Here is a 21,343-nt window from a genome sequence, read left to right on the forward strand (position 1 = left end):
ATGCTGCAGGTTGAGTCTGGAAATACCTGATAAGTTCTTCGATATGGCTTTCAAATATGCTACTTAAGTTCAATTGGCCTACAAACTCATTGGGTGGAAGAATCCTGGACTCCGTCATTCTGGAAATTGTGGAACTCTAGCTAGCCTTAAGTCAGGATAACTTGGAGGATAACTTGGAACCATCAAAAGTTGTTAGCTGGGACTTTCTATATCCAATTGAGAGATACTTTAGGAGCACTTGAACACTGGATCCCAAGATGGTTGGAATCCTGGAAGTTCTCTGAAACTTGGGTTGAGACGAGGAACGGCTTCCATTTGAGTACGTGATCATGCTGATATCCAACTCTCAGCAGCTACAGTGCTCGAAAACCTTCTTCACTTCACATACTAATAGTAGTCTGGAAAATCCCCTGACTAGCCCCAATATATATAACATCCTTATCCGCACTTCCCCTTCCAAACCCACAAGAAGTCGACCCCGTAACAGTCGCAACAGTAGTCGGCTTCCCAACCGCCGGATCAACCTCAATCACCGAATTCTTCCCATTCGTAGCCACATAAATCTTCCCATTCGGCCCAAAACAAAGATCATCCCCCATCAGATTCGTCCACAGCGTTGTCACTGCCCCCGTCGCCTTCCCCGTCGCGTCAACCGGCACCTTGTGGAAGCTATTCTTGAAGATATTCGTATACCACACCACGCCGTCCCGATACTTAATCCCATCGATCCCGAACGGGATACTACCCGACGGCGTCATCGTCGGATCAGACAGCGCAACGGAGTACGCTCCAGTCGTAACGTCGAATCGATACACATCCCCCCTCCCCGCATCCGCCACCAAAACAGTATTATTGTTCAACACCGCCAACCCGTTCAGATTACTCGCTTCAGTAATCTCCTTCACGAGCGTCTCTTTCGGCGTGGTCCCCGTAAAATCAACCCGGTATATCCCCTTCCCTCCAATAACGGCAAATACGTCGGGTAGCACCTCTCCGATCCCACTGAGGCCCGAGGCGCCGGTGAGGACGATGGCCGTGGAGGATGTCTTGGCAACGGGGTCGACGGTGTAGAGGTTCGGGCTTTGCATGTTGGTGGCTAGGATTTGGCCATTGGAGCGGACGGCGAGGTTTTCCGTCGAGGTGAGCTTGACGACTTGAGCGGCTGCTTTTTGGCGTTGGGAGAGGAGTACAGCGGAAGCTAGAGAGAGGATGCTGAGGAGAGGGAGGAATTGGACCATGGTGACGATGGTTCGAGAACAAAGTGAAAGGAAGTAGACTTGACTTTACTAGTGTTGAGAGCTGAGCGAAGAATAGGAAATATTTGAGGTGTTAAGATGGAAATGCTTCATTAGCCATAGCGGATCAATTGAGGTCGCAGAACGGCTGAAGTGTTGAACAGAACTGCATAAAAGTACTCTTCTATAGAAGCACTTTGGGTAATATCGCACCAAAGAAAAGAATACAAACTTAGCATCGCGTGATTTAGAAGCTGAGATCAAGAACGGCAGTTGTATGAGTATATGTGAAGCTGTTCACAACGGCGAGCCTCACTGGAGGATATTGCCACGAGATAACTAGGACATGCCTCTGCACAAGATCGCAGAACGCGCGACGGACATTTAAACCAGACAGGGAGGAGGAAACTCATGTTGAGCACGAGAGAATAACAATGAGAGAAGAGGAGAAAGTTCCCGAGAAAATGTCAGAGCTACAGTAGCCGAAGCGGGATGTTCCACAGAACGGGAGTCATGCCTGAGTCACCTTCCAAGGTTCTGAAATCTTGCAGTGATCTGACCGCATCTACCATTCCATGTGCAGCATGCACCGTGATGCCCTGCATGGCGGACCAAGATTGAAAAGGAATGGTGTTGACCACGAATCAGCCTTGGTCCACAAGGCTGTCTCAAATCTAGAATTGGCATATATAGTGCCCAAGGGATCATCTTGTGCAATAGCGTTTTTGAGGAGAGAAAACAGTCTCGAAATCCATTTTGACTTCCTATTAAGCTCGAGTTTCCAGACAAGAGCTCCACCTGCAATATCGAATCAATACATGAAAATGCTACAATATGGTATCATAGAAACAAAACGATCTCTCCACGATCATTTTTCTTCATCCGGAGACTCCTCCATAATTCCTTCTCCTCGAGCGCCTTTCCAAGAGCAAGTCCTTTTGATACACGCTCGCGGTGGTATCTCTTCAGTGCTTTGTTCATACTAACGCCTCGCTCGCTGTCTGGCCCCTTGTTTACGAAAGATAGAAGTAGCTCTGCTCGAGGTGAGTGAGGTGTGTATACCACCATCTGACTCTCTTCTTGCACTGCTCCCTCGGCCATTGGTTTGTACTCGATCATTTTTGGGCGATCACTTGCTTCGCGGTGTTTCCGTTGTTTCCTCTTTGGACGCTCATCAGAGTGCTCCCTTGACGAAACTCGTTTTGACCCAATTAAAGACATGATGCCGTTGCTGATGGTGTCGACTCGCCCACGCTTGACAGTCTTCGTATGCTTGGTCTTCTTCAATGGACTACCTGGTGACGGCTCGGCAGCATCGCCTCCAGAATAGTCGGGAGACGGAGGGAACACTTCAGGCCTTGACATTAATCGATTCAGTCCACCAGTCAATCCAGAATGTAGAACAGGTGGGGCATCGGTCATGGTCTCGTCTTCGCGGGATGAAAGGTCATGAGTCTCGACATGAAGACGTTTGCGCTTTTTATCCTTCTTCTCCTCCTTGTGATCCCGATCCTTCTTTTCTTTCTTCCGTTCACTCCGTTGTTTTGGTGCTGGGGTCTCGTACTGGTATACATCCGTCGCGACTGGTCCGTTTCCGTATTCGATCAGATCATTGACGGTTTGTGCTGCATCTCCGAATCGAACTCGTACAAGCGATCTTTGGGTATCTTCCTCCTCTTCCTCCTCATCGTCGTCGTCCATCTCTTCCTCACGACCATCTGTAAACATGTGCATCGGCTCCGGCGCTGTGAGTTCGAGTCGAGATTGGTTTGGCGTCGAGCTGGCGACGAGGAAATCAAAGACATTGACTGGGCTGCCCTCTGACGTGAAGCCAGGAGCGGCTGAGGGAGGTGAAGGAGCAGCTGGCATTGGAGATTCGACGATTTCAACATGCGTATTCTCTTGATATTCGTCGTCGGCGTCTTCGACGTATGCTTTGTGTGGTACCAGGGCTTTTGAATTGTTTTGCTTGTTCTTCTTCTCCTTCTCCGGACGATATAAGGCTCCCTGATACTTCTCGGCTTCGCTGATACAGCTCTTCAAGGATGGTCAGGGTAAATCCGCTGAGTTGGCATGTGGGTACGTACGGTATGAGAACGATAATCCGTGCCTTGAAAGTGTATCATACAATCGAGGCACGAATATGATGCGCCGTAACATTGGTTCCGATGACCGTCGAGCTTCTTCTTCGTGAGGACATCTCCGCAGCCCTACAGTGATGAGGATTGAGTCAGATGCTGACAGGTACACGATAAGGAGGTGGGAATGTCTGGAGGCGCGTAGGGGGGAAATAAACAAAACTTACCTCGCACTGGAAGGAGACCATGATCAATTAAAATGTTTTTTTTTCTTTCTTCGGTCCTGACGTGGCAGATTTGTGGGGGATGTGCAGCGACTCTGGATCTCGTTGGGACGCGATGGAAGTGTGTAAGTTGGGTGCGACGATGGTCTTCAATGGATTCCAGCTTTGCGGCAGGGCGGGGGGGACTGTATTGGGTGCGATAGTAAGGGGTGTGTGGAAGTTGTAGGAGGATGTTCCAAGATACTTCCAACCCTATTTCTGGATCAAGGATTTGCGGGCTGTGGGTGCTGGGAAGGGCACGCTTAAGCAAGGTCGCGTCGTCGTGCCTCCGTGTGCATAAGCTGATCAGCGCTGCTGTTTGGCTGCCGCTGCTGGGGTGAAGGGCAGAAGAGAAAATGAGGGGCGCTGATTTGCTGGATGATGGGCAAAATCCTCCTTCACGAGAGGGATGTGATGTATGGTTGGTGGAGCGGGTGTTGTGTTGGTGGGCTGCTGCTCGGGCTTGGACTGGCGATTCCTTGAAGGGCAAGGGGCTGAGGATGTTCCCGCGCGACAGGAGGACGGAGTGATTGATGGCGACAGGGTCACAGAGACCGGACAGGGCACCAAAGACAGACCAGAGGAGCCAAATTGAGGGCTTGACAGGTCGGAGCAGAGGTCACGGAGTTGTGTGTTTCGGCTTGGGCCACAGATTGGGACGACGAGGGGTGACGCAGTCAGTTGGTACTTCGTACGAACCTGATGGACAGAGCGTTCGGTTTTGGGCTCTCGTTCTGGCTCTCCTCAGACAGACAGACAGACAGACAGCCAGACTTAAAAAAGGATGCAGGGGACTTCGGTTTCTGACGTGAACTTGCGTGGTCTTGACTCCTTTCGGCGTTGATCTGGGGACTTTTGGGTCCTCTCGTCCTTTTCTGGTTCCTCTGAGGCCGAATGTCTGGTTTTCGTGCCGATTGGAAAGGAGAAATACTACCACATTCAGGGGCTGCCGGAACGCCGTCGCTTGGATGAGGTACTGAAGCTCGTCAAACATCCACTTCAGCCCAGCCAAAAAGGGTGACCTCCTTGATTGGTTTGTATCAGGTTGGAAATGCTAACTGGAAGCTAACACTCAACTTATATCAAATACATCAAATACATCTTAGAATAATCACGCTGATATCATCAATATCATCAGGTTATTCGTCACACACCCATAAACAACTACAACCTGACCTATGGATTCGTGATACCAGTCGACAGACAGGTCAACTGATCTCATATCTGCGTTATTTACCCGATCGGGCGGGCGACTTTATCTGGTGTTTCTTTTGGCGGCCGAGTATCATCATCGTCCATGAATGAGATTCTTCAGATGAAATCCGGCTTTTGGGCTCCAACTTCAACCTGCCTCGTCGAGTCGAAGGTACATCAGACGACCCCCTATTGGAAGAGAGGGTTGGATGACGGATTGGGCCGTGACCTCTTGCAGCCATCAAAATTCTCACTGGCTGGCCCGAATGCTGAGTTTGGGCAGTGATCGTGTGAGTACACATTGGAAGGCTGTCTGTCGGTTGTCTGTCGGTTGCCATAAGTATGCTGTACTATACCTCTGGCCGGAAATTCGGTGAGGAGTGGGCGGAGTGACGTTGGGCTGCGATGCTTCTCAGGAATGAATGAACAAATGAACGAACGAGAGAAGCATGAAGTCATACTCACGTAACCCTTTGAAAAGATAAGATGTTTTCGGCGGCAAATTGGATAAACATATAAAGTGTATACAAGAACAAATAATGCTATGTAGAATCTTGGATAATCCTGTAGTAGCACGACATTGATACTCTCATCTTTATCCAGAGAGAGGTTCTGGTCTAGATGTTTGGGTGGAATGACAGCCTGTGTGCCACATGTCAGACTGCCATCATATGGCCCAGTAAGGCAGGCTGGGCATGTAGTTATACATGATCTCGAATTCTGTACAGGAGAGTAGCAGTCTGTATAACATCAGTCCTACCAGAATCCACATTTGCCCTAACCCTCATGTACCTATGTATGTTCCCCACTATTCGCGGTGCTTCACATGAAAGTTCGGTCTGGACCCGAAGCGGCAGCTAAAACTTGCGATGCGCTCTCATTGGTTTGCCTGCTCCTACAACCTCTCGTCCAATTCTTCTGCAGCAATCTACAGACCATCATCGCCACTGGTTGACAACAACAACCAAAATTTATTACTCTACTTCTGACACGAAATCGACGCGTCGACGCCCCTTGAAAGCATCTCTTCTCGACCATTAGCTGGACTATTGATTTTCCCATCCCGCGCATGAACGGACCTTTGCCGAAATACCCACTCCCCAAGCTCATTTCCATTTTCATGCACGCATCGTCCTTGCCAACATCAATCCTCCTGGCTGTGCCCTCGCTCACCGATATCCAATTCTGCCCAGACGAGGCATAGGCAGAGGCTCTCTCCCTGGTCTACTTGTGCATACATACGCCATTGAGACAATCGCAGCCTATTCAGGCCACGAGACATTCATTCCATTGTCAGGCAACCGAAATCGAAACAGCTAAAGCCTTCTTTGTCTACCACCACAACCACGCGCCATGTCTTCCTCCCAAGATAATTCGGCCAGCTATCTACAACAGATGACCTCTGTTCTTGGTGCTGTTGCCAACTACATGCGACTTCCAGTTATAATCTCCTCGGTACAGCATCCTTCGTTAACTTGAGGCGGAGCATGTCATCGTACTTACCATGGCGGCAGGGCATCGCTGCTCTCTTGAGTTCCCTGTTATACTTCAAGCAAAAGTATTGATGATCTACCCGCCTCCGCAAAACATCAGTTAACCTGGAACAGAGCTCTGATCTATCCCTCCCATGTCCCAAATCAATCCCGTACAACGGTTCCTCGACCTTCGGAATTCGGTATCACGGACTTCGAGGAGCTTATGATCCCCACCCCAGATGGCGAGAAGCTCTCCGCATTCTACATTCGTCCGCCAAATAAACGTGCGCAGAAGAATGTGACGGTATTGATGTTCCACGGCAATGCCGGAAATATCGGCCATCGAGTACCTATCGCGCGGATGTTTGTGCAGAGAATGGGATGCAGTGTGCTCATGTTGGAATACCGTGGCTATGGACTCTCGACAGGATCTCCAGACGAGACTGGTTTGATGATCGACGCTCAGACTGGTTTCGACTATCTACGGAAACGAGCAGAGACCAGAGATAATGATATTGTAATCTTTGGGCAGAGCTTGGGTGGGGCGGTGAGCATACAACTTGTTGCCAAGAATCAGAACGACAAGAGAATGGTTGGATTGGTGTTGGAGAATACTTTCCTGAGTATGAGGAAGTTGATTCCATCGTATGTATCCTATTGCCTTGGCATATGTTACCGCTAACGTTGCCAGTATCATCCCACCAGCCAGATACCTCACACTCCTCTGCCATCAAGTCTGGGCCTCCGATACCTTCCTCCCATCTATCACCGAAGTACCTATACTCTTCCTATCTGGCCTTCAAGACGAGATTGTGCCGTAAGTCCTTCTATCTCCTTCCACATTTCATCTGAATGATGACCCAATATTCCATCCACAAAACCTGATGTCCCTTCTGGGACTTGATTATTAAACCGAGTGAAAACTGTCTGACAACAACTCTCCCTTCTTCATGCCAGACCCGTCTCTAGACAAAAGACTAATGAAGAAAACAGACCAAGCCACATGCGTCGTCTCTACGAAATCTGCCAATCCCCAACAAAGATATGGAAGCCCCTTCCGGGAGGAGACCACAACTCGAGTGTAATCGAAGAAGGCTATTTCGAATCGATAGCAGATTTTGTGGCCAATTTGGACACGAAGACCGGATGATTCGTTCTATCCTCCAGCAGGAGACAGTACTGGGAGACATAGATCGATTGCTTGCTTGCTTGGGTGGTACTCTGCTGCATCTTTGCGAGGCGTTCTGCGTTCGGTGCCATCTAGTATATGGCTTGTGATTTACGATTCACGATTCACGTTGTATGATGTTAGTATCTAGAGGGGTTGAGGAGATGGCGTTGGGTACTAGATAGATATCCTCGACCTGAATAAGACTTTGCTTTTTGCATGCATAGGATTCTGAATTACTGAAATGTGGACCTGGCTTTCATTTGTACTGTTTTCTTTTCGTCGCTTACGCCTCTGGGCTTCTTTCTCGGGTGTTGGGAAATTGTAGGCTGAATTTGTCTGTACTTCACTTTCAATTATCAAGCACTTCTAAATATCCAAGTTGGAGTTCGTGCTCAAGCAAGTCAACGCTCTTAATACTCTTGCCAAATACTCTAACATCCTCCTTCTGCTACTTATCCATAATGTCCCATCTTATCCTCGTGATATTTCGCCCGAGCATTGGCTCGAAATTCTTCTGCTTGCTTGTCGTACTCGATCTTTTCCTCTAGGCTTAGCAGCTCGTATTCCTCAGCCGCTTTCTGCTTTTGAGATTCTCGAATTGCTTGCTTCTCGTTCCAAAAATGTCTTAGAGCAGGGCGTTCTTCATCAACTTCCCAGCTACTCAGTTCCCCACAATGTCCGGGCTCAATTTCAATGTCCGACACACGTTCAAAGTCTCACTTTATTCCGAGGATCCTTCTTTTTTCAAAAAGTTATTTTATTATGAACAAAGCAAATGTCACTATTATCGCCAACACCAACCTTCAATGCAGATGGACAGATGCAGGGGTAGAATAGCGGGACAAAGAATAGACGACAAAGATCAAAATAGGATGAATGTCCGTATTGATTTTGAAGTCGAAAGCTCAATGTCCGTCATTTGGGCCCCGACTTTACGATATGGCTTGGGGTCGTAGTAAGCTCTCGATCAGTGATCTCGGAGGATGAATACTTGCTTTCGTTGGTAGGGGTATTTATTTTATTTCTAAAAGATTAACTATAATTTGTTTGGGATTGAATGTCAGGATTTAATGTTAGGATTTCTGTGGGACATTGGCATTTGGGTATGTCAGGTTCTGCCTTGAGGGAATGGACATTGTTTGGGCGCATTTTGCGCGAAACGCGCGGAATGCGCAGAGAGCGCAGAAAGTGCAGAAGCCACGGGATCAATCTAGGTCCAGATCTTGCACATAGAAAGAAAGTGAATGTTTGGAATTAAAGGTTGGTATTTGCAGCTTCGTTTTGCTAAGAACCCTGGAATTGTCTTGATGATTCTACGTAGTGAAAGTACTCATGTATTGACAGTCATTCTAGATCGAAAAGTCTTTGAGGTAAGAATGTCGGGAGCTGGAAAAGTCTCGTTTGTTTAAAGTGGACGATGGTTTAGAGAGGAAGCATGATCGAAGAACGTGCTTGTATCTTCTGATCTCAAAGTCGTATATTCAAGAGTGTCCTGGGACGATATCTACTAAACGCCCCCGATGCAATATAATGCTTGTCTAAGACTCCATGCTAGCCAAAATGCGAACATCTGTCCGACCGTTATGCATCCAAACGCCGATTGATATATAATTCATAATCATCACATCATACAGCAATCCCACTCTCCCACCACCTCTTCCCGTTATACCATCCCACTCCAAGATGTTCCCAACACCACCACCCCGCATCCTTCTCTCCAAACCCTAATCTTCTTAACGGAGAGATAGGAATAGGCTCATAAAGCCAAATTCCTCCCCTCGCAAAATCATCCGTCAACCACCACCCCGTCCAAAACAGCCATCCAAACACATAGAAAAAATTCCCCATTTGTCTAACCGTCCGAGGCAGGGTCCTGATAATGGGATGCAATAACGCACAGAGGGTACTCTGAACAAGAATTCCCACAGCCTGCAACATAAAAAACATAGGAGCATGCCAATGAAACGTCCTCGGAAACTGCGAGATCGATCCCCCAGCATGAAGGAACCCCGAAATCCCAAACGCGAACACTAAAGCGGAGATCCTCGCTGCAGCCGACTTGGCTTTCACGTACCCTTCAGCGATCAAAAAGTTAGAAGGCGCAGAGAACGCAAAGCGGAATGTTTGGTGCCACCAGCTGCCCCAGAGCCCATTGAGTCCCTTCGTGGTTATGTTGGAGAAGGAGCCCCAGGATGTGGGGTAGTACCAGGGTTCTGCGCGGAGACCGAGGAGAGAGGGGCCGAGGGTGAGGGAGAAGATTAGGGGCGCGAGGAGGAATACCATTTCTAGGGAAAGTATTATGGAGAAAGAGCTAAGGGCTTGACGGATGAAGCGGAGGGCAAGAGGGGAGAGACCTTGTAGATAGGAAGGTAGGTGGTGGGTTGTGGGTCCGAAGATGAAGTATGGATCTTGCATCATGAGGACCTTCAGGACGTCTAAGAGGAAATATCCTACCACAAAGGTGGGAAGTCGAGCTCGGGCAAGAGCGGAGAAGGTGTCGTAGCGGCGGAGACCTATTGTGGATTTTCCGCTCCGGGAAGACGCGGAGATAGGTTCGGAGAGCTGGGTCATGATCGATGGTGGTGGAGAGGGGAGTGGTGGGATGGCCCAGTTCCATCCCGGACCGCGGAAGTTGATAACAAGGTCAATGACCCATGGGAGGCGGTCTTTGAGAGTGTCTGGGTATGATTGCCAATAGTATTCTGCGACGAATTGTCCATCTTTGGAGATTTCTTGTGATTTGCCATTCGCGGTTGCGTGCCCATTTGTCTCGATTTTTGCATTGCCATTCTGTTTCCGTTGTTTTGCTATCTTTTCGTCCGAAAAGAAATTTGCAGAGCTCTCTCCCTTGGTATCCTTCGTCTTGGTACTCCCATTCATATGTTCGACTCCACCAGCATTCTTCCTCTTAATCCACCTCCTCTGCACCCTCTTAACATCGAATTGGGGTCTATTGAACACCAACCAGGTACACGCCCAAACCACACCCCAGGCAGCCATCAACCCGGCTGCGAAACCAGTCGCCATACTCATACTGCTCGCCTCCCACAAAGTCTTCCATTGCCACCAGGCTATCACTCCCAAAACCGGCCATCGTGCAGCATATACCCAAGGTCGGTTCGTATGCGGTATACAGAGGTATATAATCAGGAGGACGTAACCGTACACATGATATGGTATGACGAGTGGACGTAGGGAACCTTCCGAGACGCGGGCAGAGAACGCGGTACGGTATGCATTCATCACTTCGCGTGAAGGCGGTGGCGGACCCGTCGAAGTGAGATGAGGAAATGGAGAGGCCATTGTTGCTGCTGCTGTGATTAATTGTTAAGGAAGCAGAGAAAAGTCTCGGGAATAGGAGAAGGACTCCATTTGTGCGACGAGTCAGCTGTTATGCAGCCTACTTTCAGTTCTCAGGAAAGTTGTTTGCGAGCTTGCGAGAAGACGCGTTTTCAAGTTGGTGACGTCAAAGAACGCCAAATCTTGTCGCGAAATTTCTTTTCGTTTGCAACACATTTTTGAAGGGAAGAGCGATGTTGATTTGTACCATATGTTCATGATGGAGTCTGTTGCTTGTTACCATGTGTTCTCGAGTGAGACCGAGGCTCGGAAAATGTTTTCGTGATGCTTGGCTGGTCACGATATTTGTGGTGTGATACCTATCGAACCATCTCCATTGCGCTGTTTGATGCTTCTCGAGAATAACCTTTTTTTTCATGAAGTTGAGCAACTTGTTGCTACTTTTGCACTAATTATGCAAATAATTGCTTCCGTTCTTCTTTATTTTGTGGTCTTTGAAAGTTCTAGGGCATTTGTGATCAAGTGAAATAGGCAAAGAGACTTCAGCAGCTGAAAGCTAGAGTCAATCTCCTAAGCTCTCTTTGAACCCTTGAATTGTTCTCGTCTACTTTGGAATCCGAGTTGAAGTAGTTTGCCAGCTGGATGTAGTAGTTCGGTGGTGGATATGATCATTACTAGGCATGATAAAGTCGGGACAGCTCGTCACCTCGTGTTTTGTGGCGTAATTGATTACAGAGTTTTGACTTTACAATTTACACTTGGACAACAGGACACGGCAGAGCAGTGCGAAAGTAGACATGTTTCAAATGTCCATGACGGAAAGCCAAGCGAATCGTATTCATTATTCTGATTTATATGTCATTGAAGTTTTTTGGGGACGATGCATTAGAATCAGAGCATATCGCTTTCTCAGCTTTCGGCATGACATTCTTCGACTTTGGAAGCGTGCCGTCATTTACGATTACTTGTACGACGTCCGCAGACCGCTAGATTACCAGCATTGTCATTCCTTTCGTCTGCCTAGGTAACGGAATATCCGGACCTGAATCCAATTTCCGGTGGATGAGATTGCATGGAGAGTACGAGATGTTGATCGACGGCTTTGGTATCAAGGCGCTTTCAACCATCCGTGAGTTCGGACGGGAAACCCAATGCCAAAAACGGTGATATTCGGCCGAGACTGAAATATAAGCCCGATGCCTTAATTCCGATGTTTGCAAACTGCAACAGTGCAATTCGAGCTGCTGAAGGATTTAAATTCGATCAACTCAACTCATCAAAGCACCCAATATGGCTAGTGTTGTTCCGAATGAGAGAAGATAGAATACAAGTTCTCAAATCTGCACGAAGTCCTTTAAGTCCTTGGACGTCCCTATCTGCTACGCCATATTGTCTTTGCCCCTAAGCCGAACGCAATATGTGCCTGAGAATTGATAGACCCCACAACTCTTGTATCCAAAGTTTATGCTTTTGATTGTCATCTTACTTTATGGTTGCTGTGCTCTCGTCGAAGCTAACACCCCATTGGCAGAAAATCTGTTGGACGAACGATCCTGTCAATATCAAGATCGAACTTGTTTGAGACTTACTAGCATCTGCAAACTGATCCAGATCTATGTCTATATGGATTAATTTACTACTGGGTGCTGTGATATAGCCATTGTTTTGAGCAGAATTTATGATGTAATACCCGCTATCGATAGGTTCTAACATCCATGTTCGAGCAATCGGAGTTGTAGTCAGCAGGCCTAGCATACATGAGCATGCTCAGCTTCTTCTTTGCAGACGAGTATTTGGAGAGCGATATTCACTGACTTGGAATTGGTGTCCCAACCATTAACGGGTATGAGGGTATCTGTGCTGTGAACGTTGGGTCAAACTGAATAGCGCAGAGAATGCAAAGGGGGAGCAGTAATCTCTTGCTTTTGCCATATTGTATTGCAGGAATGCCATATGTTCCTGTTGTTCTTACTTATGAAAGTAGCTAAGGTAGTTACTGTACCGAGAAAATCATTCACGCGGCTTGGGATCCGACTATTATATTTCTTGCGATAATATTGGTCTACAAGTTTCACTTGTGTTCGCAGCTCACGAGCCAATTGCCATTGAAAATCAAAACTGGTACCGAATATTTCGGCGTTTTCCCAGACACGGCTCTTTCCACTGAATAGGGAATTGTCCGGAGCTGTGAACTTCAAATCATTGTTGACATCGCGCCACCCGGTGGCCAAGCGGCCCGTCGAAACGGACGATGATGATTGCACAAGGATACGAAGATTACTCCCCTTGCGTCATTGATTTCCATGCTCAGAACATTGAGTTTTCCTTTTGTGATTACCAGAACATCTGCACTACGAAGTATGCTTTCCTTTTCTTTAATACGGATCTGGAAATTGCTTCCCATAAATGACCGTGATTGAGTAGCGCAGACACGTCAGACACGCATGCAATGCATGTCTTGCATAAACTCGAGATGCTCGTGGGATCCGACACCGAAGATTGTCCTGGCTTTTAACTGCAAAGCGAGGTTATGGTCGTGGAACGAAATTCGAGAGCAATATAACATTGTAAGCGGTCGAATTTTTCTCGAATCCCGGGATTAAGTTGCTCGACTTCCAATCAATGATTTTGATAAAACTCCAAAATTCATTTTATGTCTACCAAGAGGCTTGCTAGGCGCAAGACTTGACAATAGTTCAGTAGAAAGCTGGAGAATTTCATGGTAGAGCTTCCCGTCTGCGAAGGTGGCTTGAATGAAGGCTGTGATCTCTCAGATAGCAAACAAATTACATTGTAGAGGCAATTATGCCTCTTGGTGTATCACTAGAACGCCAAACCACCCATCCTCCCCTGGAAAGCACACACAAAGAAGGCTCCAGAACACCGAACTCCCAATCAATCTCATCAAGTCCTCATTCAAGGATCATGAGGCGCATCGAGGTCGAACGTTGTCCCCTCTGCAGAAGATTCGGGTGGGGAGAGCAATTGTCCTTCGCTAGTACTCTGTTTTCCATCGTCTTGGGAAGTTTTCGGCTCTGGGAGAGCGAGGGCATGCTCAATTACACCCTTCAGTGATTCTGTCGTCTTGAGCAGTGATCGCATTGTCTCTTTCATAGTTTTGTTGTATTCTGAATACTCGGCGATTTCTTGACGAAGCTCCTCAACCAGTTCCTTGTTTCTCGCCCTCCAAGCAGCTTGTGATACTCGATTTTGCTTCCGTCTCCGGGCGATGGCTTCTGCTGATGGGCGTCTTGGGCCTGTTGTATTTCGTGTGTTCGGCTCGGGGAATGTGTTCGCCTTGGTAGATCTTGGTCCTGGCGAGAATTCTCCTCCGGAAAGCATATCCCCTGAAATGCTACCTCCCCAGTCCGAGTATGATATGCCACTTGGCTCGTTGGTCAGGCCTCGAGCGTAATGAGGACTTGATGTGTTGATCTGCTGCACATCAGCCTAGACTTCAAAAACCTTTCATCTTAGTTGTCGAGAAGTATGATAACTTGTAAACATACCGACAACCCAAGTGTAGCTTGTTCAAAGAAACCACTATCAATTGGAGTCGTAGCTAGACTTTGCTGGTAGAAAGCCGTGCTCTCCCAGAAGCTGTCTTGACTGTAATCAAACGGCATCTTAGGGTCTGCTTCCTTTTCTTGTTGAGATGCCATCGCAATCTCAGTGTCATGCTGTGGCGAGTCCATTCTTTCTATATCTGCCGTTTCTTCGACGAAAGATTGGAGCAGAGTTCCAGTCGTATGTAGTGTTTCAACGAATGTGATCTGCCGGCGGAAGGCTGCTCGCGAGTTGGACCCAAACACTAGCTTCCAAAGGCTGAGCAGTAGTTAGTTTGATATTGCAAAAGTTGTGCCCCATAAACTTTATATCAACAATGCAACACAGATGCTGAAATTTAGACCAAGCCCCTCCTACCCAACCGTGTCACAGTATCCACCTATTCCATTGCGATGGGAAAATCCCCGTCGATGTACCGAAGAAAGCTTGGCGGCACAGCAAGCCCTCCATTGCGCTTACCCTGCATCGAGTCCTTTGTCAGCGCCCTGCTCTGTCTTCTCAACCGTAGGCGTCAATTAGTGGCTGGAAGACTTCGCTAGCTGATGACTACGGGACCGGATGGATGACTAGCACCCCTGATGTAATCAAAAACTCAGACCATTTGGGTCATCACAGGCGCGGGTAGGAATTATGCGCGATATTTGCCACCTGGCGTATCAGAACGTGGTTGCAGGTCGGTGAACGGGAATATTCAATCAGATTGAGGTTCCTATCGGGAAATGCGTCTTCACGATATGCAACACTCTTAGAGCGAAGCTGTGATTGGCAAGTCGTAAGCCGTCAAATTCTAGAATCTAGCGTATCAAGATAATATCGGTGAGGGAGCTTTGGTCTCAACACTCTTTTCAGTCTTCTGTGCAGAAACTTGCAATTGGGCTTTATTCTGCTTCATCTATCCGGTCATGCGATTCGGCGAAAGGATCAAATTCGCTCATTACTTTAGGGTCACTGGACTGTTCCCATTTCGAGGCTTCTCTCAGGAATAGTCAGCCTCTGACAATCTCCATTTTAGTTTCATGGTGGGTTGCGCGTCTACAGCCCCTACCGTCCCTCCCTGTATGCGGCGCTGTCAATTCGTACCTGGGTATCTCAGACGCTTCCCCGCCGCAATTCATGGGATTGGACACAATAGTGCTTCCTGAAAGACTATCCGTAAATGGCAAGCATGTTCTTTATCTAGGTAGATCCTCTTCCATGGAGAACTTGCCAAAATAGGCCTTGAAGATTTAGTCGAATACGGCTCCAATGGAAGTACAGCCCTCAGGGTGGGGGGTTTTTTTGGAAGTGGGGAAAATAAGCTTTTGGTATCTGCACTGTTCGTGTAGCGGAAGGTTTGTCAGTTGGCTTTCGGGTCAACTACCCCCGGCATAATGAGGTGAAGGAAAGCTTCAGGTCCCACCTCACACGTATTCATCAACCTTCAACCAAGAGTTGGATCTGATCTTGCAGGCAAACTTTCAGGTAGGCTTTAAGTCTACCGTCTGAGTTACCAGTGGAGGCTTGACTTGCAAACAGGACCCCACCAGGTCTCCGGAGCTAAGAGTATCAAATGGATCAGCCTTAGGAAGATCCGCCGATGCAAGTCTTAGGCACGGAAAGTCTATCACTACCTATTTATTCGTAGGAAGGCGATAGCCGTCTTTACTAAATACTCGTCTCTTGTGAGGGAGGATGGGGGGATGCGGCGGTTGCGGCTGTAGCACAGCTTACCGCATTGGGCTCGTTTAGACCTCGTTCCGAATCGGTACACGATCTCCACTCTGAGGTTGTTTGCAACGAAGGATGCACGAATCCATGAACTAAGATTTCACCGTTGAGATGGTGGATGAAAGAACATCTCGCTCACTCTTCTAAACTGACACTGTTTCACGTTTGATGCGCGAATTTGGAAGTTGGAAGGCATTTTAGTTGACTGACTCGCAACCTTCATCCACCCTCAGGTTGGGTTAATTTCTCTCTAAAGCCTTAATTCCTTGATGCAAGAGACTTTTCATTGGATTCTGATTATTTGAAAGCTAAGCAGAAAATACTAGTCCTGCTTGATCAATACCGCACTTCCTAGAGATGTCCATTCCATTCTCTATCAAAGCTCCCACGCGACAACAGTCGTGAAGAGCATCCATCCTGTTCTGCATCATCGTACTGTAAAGAGACAAGAAGCTTGATCAGGTAATTTGCCAAACATTCATTGAACTTTGGGAGTTGATGTGGGTTGCTGGAACCCGTCTTGAGCAATAGCTTACACGTGACATCGACAATTGTCGAAATCCTCCAGCTATATTGAATTCTCAAACCTTTATGGCAAGGAGACCCCGCTTCACTTGAATGCAAATAACCTGCATTGTAAGTTTTGAGATGTTTGGTTCAATAGCTATATGCCTACACGTTCATAGGAATAGTGAAGTTGTGGTTCAGAGGAAACTGCTATGCTGGAGCTTGGAATCACAATTGAACTAGGTGAAATGAGCTTTCCAAGAGCTGGCTTGTTTGACGATAATCTGATCTAATCAGATTGTGAGACTAATTTTGTTGTGGATCGAAGATAGTTGTAGCTCTTTGTTCCCTGCTCCCTCCTCGCCACTTTGAGGGCTAGTTGGACGGAATGTTTTGTGTGAGGTGTTCAATTGTGACAAAGGTAGCAAGCAAAGTGGGTATCCTTATGACTGCCAATTCACTGGAAGAAATAGCCTCACGTATTGAGCAGACCAAGCAAATGAAAAATCAAGACAATGCACATAAGCATCATGGTATCGAAATATACCGTATAAGGACACCTCGAGATTAGAGCGTTTTCTTGGAGAGATTTGCAAAGCGACTATAGAGAACTTCAATTTGATCGTGAGAAATGAAAAGAAGGAGGAACACTCTGACATTTGAAATATGCTGCACCAGAGCAATACATCACATGTACAGGCATGATCAGAGATACTCTTGCTATTTCACATTTGGCAATCTCCACGCGACATTCTAATGCTCAACAATGTACAGCTGACCGCAGATGAGGAAGAGGAAAACAAGCATCGCACCACGTCTCCAAAAAGTTTGAATTTGTGACAAGTTTTAGGGGAGAGGTTTGGAAGACTTGGTATGTCCACAACTATCTTGATCGAATTCTGTGAAGAGTAAAACACTGGCTTCTTCTCAAACTAGCAGGTCAGGAAACCTGTTGTTTCGACGATCGGATATAACAACAGAAGACTGCAGATTTCAATTATTGAGTGAAGAGATTTGTCAAGTTTGATTTGTCAGGGGTAATCCGCTACGCGCCTTTGGGACTAGCTATAACTGTATCTGGCTGAAGTAATCAACGTGACACAGCTTTTCACCATCATAAGTACCTACAATACCAGCATGTACATCAAGATGTGCTCCAGTAAGGAAGACAAAACTCTCTTGAGTCGGGCTTCGGAGCGCAGATGTGCATTTGAATTATCAAGTCCCAATATTGCAGATATATCGGGGTACGAAGCATTTTGGCACGCGCCGTTGGGTGGGAAGTGACAATGTCCTCTTTCCGTACGTTCACTGGTTTCTCGTACACTTGCGCTTATTCAAACCCTCATATATGCATTCTGGGCTGATCTCCTGCAGCTCAAGATAAGGGGGGCGACCAAGCTCTAAATTCGCCACGTGATGTAGGTCAGGTCTTCCAAACGTCCCAGCCAGTGAAAGGAGACCAAGATGGGGACTCTATGTTCATCAATGTTACCGAATCCCCGTCGCTCGACAAAGCATCACGTACCAAGGTCAGAGTTCAGGTCATGCGAGACTTTCACCAACGCCGAATACAAAAAACAACCGGGAAGACGAAGTCTCAAAATGATGGACATGATCCAACGAAAGTCGATATGAAAGGTCAGACTCAAAAGTTCCGACTTGGCAAGGGGGTCCTTAAGCGATGGGTACCCGTAAAATCCAAAGCTGGAAGACAAAAGAGAGCACCAGAGGCGCAGAAAGACAAGCCCGAGCGAGAGTTCGAACCCAGCGTGGAAACCTCCTATGCAAATGCCGAATTCAACGAGAACATGCTTGAAGACGAAGATCTGCTTCACCCTTCTTCAATCTGGGAAACTGCTAGACTGTATCAAGCTCCATCCAATGGGATGCTGGATCCATTTTCGGCTATGGCTGTTCTTATCACTCCTCGTACACAGCTTCTCCTGCATCACTATTGTAAGCACCGAGTGCCTTCCATTACACCTTTTCTTTCTGAATGCTAATATAGCTTCTGATAGTTAGCGATAGTTTGCTCTCATCCTGGCTCATGATGCCAATGAGGAGGACTCTACTCTCACTCGCGGTGCATGATACTGCTATGTTTCACTCATTCCTGTGCCACTATGCCACGAAGTTCAATGTTCAATTCAGGACCAACAATTCAACAGAAAGCATGTATCATGCTACTACGACTGCTTCATTAATCAATGAAAAGCTCTCGGACTCATCTCAAGCACTGACGGATGAAACTATTGGCACGGTTGCAAACATGGCTGCATATGAGGTACGAATTCATAACTAGTCGAAGATGCACATGCTCATAATTAGTCTTCGAACGGCTCTATGTCTAGCATGGTTATTCATATGGATGGATTGGAGAAGATGGTAAATCTTCGTGGTGGTCTTCATGAGGGAGGATTTTCTATGATTATACAACGCATCATTGGATGGTAAGCTCCCGTATATCACGGTATATGGTGCAACTTGTATCTCTAATTACCATATCTAGGGCCGACTATCATGTCGCAACTGCTATTTTACAGAAGCCCCGCTTCCCGCCTCTATTACTTCCAGAGACAGCTGGGCCTCAGGACGACCACAGTCTTCGTACAGGGCTTCCACAGTGCTGCCCGTTCAAGGGTTCTGGCGCCCCAAACTTTGAGCAACTTTCATATGGGATTCGAGATCTAGCCGAGAAGCTGCGAATCATTCGCCAAGCGTCTAAGATCCCCTCGGAAGACATTTGGTACAGCGACAAAATATATTTTCTCCAGCGCAATCTTTTCGACCTTGCCCAAAGCGGCTCGGATGCTACTCCACTTGATAGAGTCTGCGCATTAGCGGCCCTTATATACTGCGGCCACTGTCTTCGCGATATTCCTCTGAGCTACGCTGTTACCGCTAATGCCGTGACTCGGCTGAAGAATTCTCTTGAGCTCCTAGAATTGACCTCCCTCCACGAACAGCATTTGACTGACAAATGCTTCTGGATTCTTGGTTTTGGCGGGGTTGCTGCTGAAGGAAAGCCGGAACAAGAATGGTTCGCGGTCAAGTTCCGAGCGATGTCCGATTATATGGGATTGCCAGATTGGACTGTTGCTAGATCATGTCTCGACAGGATTCTATGGCAGGTAGAGCTTGACGCAGCTGGCGAGCGCCTTTGGGAAGCGTCTCCATAATGCACTATCCACATGCCCTGCAGAGACAGTCTTGCGGCCCCTCAACCCCGAGACTTCATTCTTGCTTCCCTGCGCTCTTTGTACCTGAAGGCCAGGCTAATGCTAGCAAAGTCAATGACCGGCAGACGTGCGACGAAGAATACAACGGCGCAGAGAGGGATGGCGATTGCGAAGTAAATCGCCAAGCCATGTCTTGTGATGCTACCATTCATGCTGAAAAGACTCGCCACGAATGACAGTGGTACAAAAAGCAACGCAAGATTGGTCAATCGAGTGACATTTGCTGCTTCCCTCAATGAGCGACGTGTGTCTGCGATCTGGAGTACCGAAGTAACCACTGGCACCATTATCTCGAGTCGATGACCGTAAGTATAGACCAACCCCATGATGTGTTCGAAATCTTGAATCATCATGGAATATTGTTCTAGCCCTGAATTGTCCTTGGTGTGGTGTTTGAGGAAATCAAGGGCAGCCTGCAATTTGCTTGAGGTCTGCAAGCAACGACGACCCCATGTTTCGAGGGATCGCAAGTCTGAATCAATTTTTTGGAGTCCGTCTTTCTGTGACGGAGCTTCTGTAGTATACTCAAATTGTTTGATGCTGTTGCTCATCACGGAGATGTAGCTAACCCACTCTGCGGCTGCAATTTTGAGAGGGTAGTAAGACAGAGACAGTAGCGTGGGTTGCTCGTTGTCGAAAGCGGGAGGCAACTCTTTCGTCCAGAAGTATATCAAGTCTTCGAGAAGCGATGATCGTTCAGGATATCCCCTATCATCATCGAAAAGCGATGGACGCTTCGAGAAGTCTTCGTACCCACCCTGGAACGGTCGTGACGGAAGGACCATTTTCTTTTCTGGAGATGTGTACTTGTCTGAATTCGGCTTGTCAACCAGTATTACGCCTAGATTCTGGTCAATTTCAACCGCTCAGAAATGGTTCATCGTACCTACCTAGCCATGAATTTGATCTTGTAGTTGACATCAAGATGGAACAGCTTTGTTGTTCCAGTCCGATTCGTGTATCCTTCATGGGTGGCAGAATCACCACCTTGCGTGGCACATTGCAGTCGCGTGACATCTTCTTTGGTACCATCGTACATGGACCGAAGTCGACCGAGCGCTGATACTGAAGACTGAGGAAGTTCTGGCTCAACATTTTAGACGGCAGGATGGCCGCTGATGGCTTAGATGATGTGATCTCTACCTTTGGTCCATGAATATGTGATGCGAAGAACAGCGGATTAATATCCAAGCCTGATCCTAGCGTTTCTATGACAGCTCCATTGAGATCCTCGACAATGATGAGACGGCCAGAGCCATGAACATCTGAACATATGATGGCCTCGAGTTCTTGTAGACCGAGATCGACTCGAGTAGGCTTTTTACAATCGCTGCGGAATTGAAGGCTGGCAATTCTACAACCATATCTCGCATCATCATTTGCAATGAATTGACAAAGATTGATGAGGCAGGGATTCCGCTTGCTCTGCGCAAAGACGTAGTCTGAGTATGAGGGTGCCATCCTCTGTACTTCAGCAAACATTGAGATGGGATATCCAACTCCGACTAGAAGCCAGAAAGCCGTCGAATTCCTCGTCGAGCACAAAAGATGTCCACAAAGCCTAGTCAAGCTGACACTTTTTTCAGGCAGCTATCGATGCTCAG

At 47.4% G+C, this 21,343-nt stretch overlaps 7 protein-coding genes across 7 annotated transcripts; 2 read left to right on the forward strand and 5 right to left on the reverse strand.

Annotated features, from left to right (window-relative positions):
• Positions 1 to 197: 197 nt before the first annotated feature.
• On the reverse strand, positions 198 to 1,657 carry LY89DRAFT_313384 (NHL repeat-containing protein). The gene has a single exon (XM_018206651.1). The coding sequence runs from the start codon at positions 1,236 to 1,238 to the stop codon at positions 381 to 383; it is 858 nt and encodes a 285-aa protein (XP_018077246.1). The 5' UTR covers positions 1,239 to 1,657; the 3' UTR covers positions 198 to 380.
• LY89DRAFT_313446 (uncharacterized protein) lies at positions 1,657 to 3,835 on the reverse strand. The gene is made up of 3 exons (XM_018206652.1): positions 3,541 to 3,835; positions 3,323 to 3,445; positions 1,657 to 3,272 (listed from the first exon to the last, which is right to left on the reverse strand). The coding sequence occupies exons 1-3, from the start codon at positions 3,559 to 3,561 to the stop codon at positions 2,076 to 2,078; spliced, it is 1,341 nt and encodes a 446-aa protein (XP_018077247.1). The 5' UTR covers positions 3,562 to 3,835; the 3' UTR covers positions 1,657 to 2,075.
• Positions 3,836 to 5,681: 1,846 nt separating this feature from the next.
• On the forward strand, positions 5,682 to 7,723 carry LY89DRAFT_680974 (BEM46 family protein-like protein). Its single transcript, XM_018214180.1, has 5 exons — positions 5,682 to 6,225; positions 6,285 to 6,328; positions 6,378 to 6,890; positions 6,937 to 7,062; positions 7,239 to 7,723. The coding sequence occupies exons 1-5, from the start codon at positions 6,124 to 6,126 to the stop codon at positions 7,393 to 7,395; spliced, it is 942 nt and encodes a 313-aa protein (XP_018077248.1). The 5' UTR covers positions 5,682 to 6,123; the 3' UTR covers positions 7,396 to 7,723.
• A 1,012-nt stretch (positions 7,724 to 8,735) lies between these two features.
• Positions 8,736 to 10,719, reverse strand: LY89DRAFT_637233 (uncharacterized protein; the record flags this gene model as incomplete). Its single annotated transcript, XM_018211520.1, has 2 exons — positions 8,736 to 10,255; positions 10,334 to 10,719. 2 exons carry the CDS (start codon positions 10,717 to 10,719, stop codon positions 9,043 to 9,045), a joined length of 1,599 nt encoding a protein of 532 aa, XP_018077249.1. The 3' UTR covers positions 8,736 to 9,042.
• Positions 10,720 to 13,539: 2,820 nt separating this feature from the next.
• Positions 13,540 to 14,646, reverse strand: LY89DRAFT_680975 (uncharacterized protein). Its single transcript, XM_018214181.1, has 2 exons — positions 14,226 to 14,646; positions 13,540 to 14,151 (listed from the first exon to the last, which is right to left on the reverse strand). Exons 1-2 carry the CDS (start codon positions 14,409 to 14,411, stop codon positions 13,633 to 13,635), a joined length of 705 nt encoding a protein of 234 aa, XP_018077250.1. The 5' UTR covers positions 14,412 to 14,646; the 3' UTR covers positions 13,540 to 13,632.
• Positions 14,647 to 17,786: 3,140 nt separating this feature from the next.
• LY89DRAFT_729003 (uncharacterized protein) lies at positions 17,787 to 19,679 on the forward strand (the record flags this gene model as incomplete). The annotated part of the gene is made up of 5 exons (XM_018219332.1): positions 17,787 to 17,799; positions 17,875 to 18,456; positions 18,519 to 18,784; positions 18,829 to 18,950; positions 19,010 to 19,679. 5 exons carry the CDS (start codon positions 17,787 to 17,789, stop codon positions 19,677 to 19,679), a joined length of 1,653 nt encoding a protein of 550 aa, XP_018077251.1.
• Positions 19,680 to 19,720: 41 nt separating this feature from the next.
• On the reverse strand, positions 19,721 to 21,287 carry LY89DRAFT_777916 (uncharacterized protein; the record flags this gene model as incomplete). Its single annotated transcript, XM_018222171.1, has 2 exons — positions 20,630 to 21,287; positions 19,721 to 20,580 (listed from the first exon to the last, which is right to left on the reverse strand). Exons 1-2 carry the CDS (start codon positions 21,219 to 21,221, stop codon positions 19,721 to 19,723), a joined length of 1,452 nt encoding a protein of 483 aa, XP_018077252.1. The 5' UTR covers positions 21,222 to 21,287.
• Between the last annotated feature and the right edge of the window lie 56 nt (positions 21,288 to 21,343).

This window comes from Mollisia scopiformis (genome assembly GCF_001500285.1).
Source record: "Mollisia scopiformis unplaced genomic scaffold LY89scaffold_3, whole genome shotgun sequence".
NCBI lineage: Eukaryota > Fungi > Ascomycota > Leotiomycetes > Helotiales > Mollisiaceae > Mollisia > Mollisia scopiformis.

Coding starts and splice junctions, on each gene's coding strand:
- LY89DRAFT_313384 (XM_018206651.1), bottom strand. CDS start 1,238: ATGGTCCAATTCCTCCCTCTCCTCAGCATCCTCTCTCTAGCTTCCGCT.
- LY89DRAFT_680975 (XM_018214181.1), bottom strand. CDS start 14,411: ATGGACTCGCCACAGCATGACACTGAGATTGCGATGGCATCTCAACAA. Junction 14,152..14,225: donor AAGCTACACTTGGGTTGTCG/GTATGTTTACAA, acceptor GATGTGCAGCAG/ATCAACACATCAAGTCCTCA.
- LY89DRAFT_313446 (XM_018206652.1), bottom strand. CDS start 3,561: ATGGTCTCCTTCCAGTGCGAG. Junction 3,446..3,540: donor TGGTCTCCTTCCAGTGCGAG/GTAAGTTTTGTT, acceptor TCATCACTGTAG/GGCTGCGGAGATGTCCTCAC. Junction 3,273..3,322: donor CGGATTATCGTTCTCATACC/GTACGTACCCAC, acceptor CCATCCTTGAAG/AGCTGTATCAGCGAAGCCGA.
- LY89DRAFT_680974 (XM_018214180.1), top strand. CDS start 6,124: ATGTCTTCCTCCCAAGATAATTCGGCCAGCTATCTACAACAGATGACC. Junction 6,226..6,284: donor TTCCAGTTATAATCTCCTCG/GTACAGCATCCT, acceptor CCATGGCGGCAG/GGCATCGCTGCTCTCTTGAG. Junction 6,329..6,377: donor CTGTTATACTTCAAGCAAAA/GTATTGATGATC, acceptor AACCTGGAACAG/AGCTCTGATCTATCCCTCCC.